Raw genomic sequence first — 2,741 nt, forward strand, 5'->3', positions numbered from 1 at the left:
GCATACTCTGGATACATGTAAAAGAGATTTTCGATGTAAGATCTTTTCTATTATAATATGTATGTGATATACATATATAATATAATAATAGATATATATTAATACTATAAAAGAATAATAATAGAAAAGATAATAGAATAGATCACATACATATTATAATACGTACATATTATAATAGAAAAGATCTTACATCGAAAATTTCTTTTACGTGTATCCAGAGAATGCATAAAAGAAAAAAAGAGAGAAAAACCAGAGGTTAGAATTGAATAGATTTGTATTCTATTGTATTTAATTACGATTACAATTAAGTATACAACATCTCTACGAGTTATACATAAAGTTGATGTTGAACAACGTGTTATATATTATATTTAATGTCTATTACGTTCCTCCTGTAACACTTCAAATAGCTTAATTTCTTCTCTATTTTTATGTTCGTCATTACTTTGGTCTCCCAGCAGTCCCAGCGGGAGAAACGAAACGCAGTAACGCAGTGTTGGTAATTTATAATACTGCCAACTTTATCTCCTTTCCCAACACCAATCAAACCAATTTTCGAACGCAACCACGGTTTCGGAAAACCCATGGAAAATCGGGATACATAGGCCGGTATTCATAGTCAGATCTTATATTCAAGACCAATCTTAAGTACGGTCTTAAGGAGTCACGAACCAATCAGAAGGCTGCATTAGAGTCTTAAGACATTACTTAAGACGGTCTTGAAATAAGACTCAACTATGAATACCGGCCATAAAGTCACTAGGGCTGCATTCCACTTAACGCTCGCGAGCATCGTTTGTCCTCGTTTAACATTTGATAAACGACAAGGATGAAATGATTCCACGAGCGTTATGAGCGTTAAGTGGAACGCAGTCTAGGTTACCAACACTGGCCATTATTGCCGCATATTGCCCATGTCGCTTCGGTGGTTGGACTCTGTTAGTAATCGTTGTATTCCGCTTGATTATTGTGTTGTTTGGCTTTGATTCTTGCAAAGAAATTACAAAAAAAGGTCGCGAATAACTTGGACTACATTCCGAAATCGTACATTTTACAATTTAAATATGAGTAATATTTTCGGTCTCGAAGATGGTAAGTACTGAGGCAATAGAATTAAGTTAAGGTTATAGAACACAAATTTTGTTGACTTTTTCATGTAGGAGAAATACAGCTTTGAAATCGGGTCTGTTTACCTCGTTTGCACTTTCTATATTTAGAATCTTTATTTTCTATTTTAAACACTTGAACATATATATTTATTTTAAATACAATATTCCTGTACGATATTCCCGATATCTTAAATTACTTTTAAATTACCTTCATTTAAAACACAGTATTTGCAATACAATTTTTTTTTGTATTTTTTATTTTAGTGGAACACGTGAAAATACTTTGTATTTAAAATCGAAAGAGCGAAAGTTTTTTGTATTTTATAATAATACGATTGATTTGTCAATCTCTAGTATTTGAAATACAAAATACAAAATACTTTTACATGTGTTACGTCCAGCGGGACGTCACACATGTTTCCACAAAATACCAAATATTTTTATGTGTGCTGCTGAAATACAAAATACAATGGTCTTGCAAATACTGTTTTTTTAATAAAAGTATTTCAAATGCTCAGTCCTATCAAGTACAAGAAAAATAATACAGGAATCCGAAGCCTATTCTACAATGTGCTTTTTGTTTCCGGTTTCTTGCTTTTTACTGTTTTTTACATCTTATCTTTTTGCTTCTTATCCAGTTTTTTGTTTTATATCGCCCAAAATAAAAATTAATGAACTTTGAAAGAAACAAGAAATATGTAGCAAGAAATACAATTGTCGATAAAATGGTTGCAAAGGAGAAAAAAACAAAAGGTAAAAAGCAAGAAATAGGAAACAAAGAGTACATTGTAGAATAGACTTAAGACATCAATTAGCAGAATGGTCAGTAGATTACATAGGTTACATTCAGTATTATGATTAGAGTCTGACCGAAACCACATTTGGACCTTCGACCGAAACCAAAACCGAATATTCGGTTGTCATTAAATTTCGATTAAAAACAAAATCGAAACCAGAACTTAGATAAATCTTACTAAAGAGATAAATAGATGGATAGATAGATAGATAGATAGATAGATAGATAGATAGATTGATTGATTGATTGATTGATGGAAGCTTTATTAATATCCTATGGCAAGCCCTCTAAGGACAACTTGTGAGTGCAATACATAGCCAAGTGGTTGTGAAAACAAATGCGCGATAATTATAAACTATAAAGATTAGAATAAATACATAGATATTAAGATATAAGAGCTTAAAGAGAACTAAAAAAATTTACAAAAATAATAAAAATAAAAAAATAAGGCCAGATAATTACACGGATATAAAAGCACAAAGAAATTATGACAAGGATATATACAAAGACGAAGCAGATACTGCTAACGCTCTGCATAATAGGCCAGTGGCTGTGCAAGAGAATAACAAAAGTATAGTAGTAGTAAAAGAAAGAGTACAATGACAATCTTAAAGTAATGTATAGAGATTTACGTGTCGATAAAGCAAAAAAATGTACAAAAATAATATATGCAGAGATTTAAAGATGCTTAAAAATTAAGATTTGATACTTTAAACAATTCTTGCTGACGTTCCGCAAATTAACCAGGGTCTTTTATTTAAAAAAGAAGTTGGGAGAGAGAGAGAGAGAGAGAGAGAGAGAGAGAGAGAGAGAGAGAGAGGGAGGGGGGGGGAGAG

At 31.6% G+C, this 2,741-nt stretch overlaps 1 protein-coding gene across 1 annotated transcript in view; it reads left to right on the top strand.

Annotated features, from left to right (window-relative positions):
* The first annotated feature begins 987 nt into the window (after positions 1-987).
* The window catches only part of RpII140 (RNA polymerase II subunit RpII140), an 8,543-nt gene continuing 6,789 nt past the window's right edge, over positions 988-2,741 (top strand). The window contains exon 1 of the mRNA XM_018504443.1: positions 988-1,092. Within this exon, the coding sequence (XP_018359945.1) occupies positions 1,065-1,092 (28 nt within the window). The 5' untranslated portion in view covers positions 988-1,064. The remainder of the gene's footprint in view (positions 1,093-2,741) is intronic.

This window comes from Trachymyrmex cornetzi, unplaced genomic scaffold (assembly GCF_001594075.2).
Source record: "Trachymyrmex cornetzi isolate Tcor2-1 unplaced genomic scaffold, Tcor1.1 scaffold169, whole genome shotgun sequence".
Classification (NCBI taxonomy): Eukaryota; Metazoa; Arthropoda; class Insecta; order Hymenoptera; family Formicidae; genus Trachymyrmex; species Trachymyrmex cornetzi.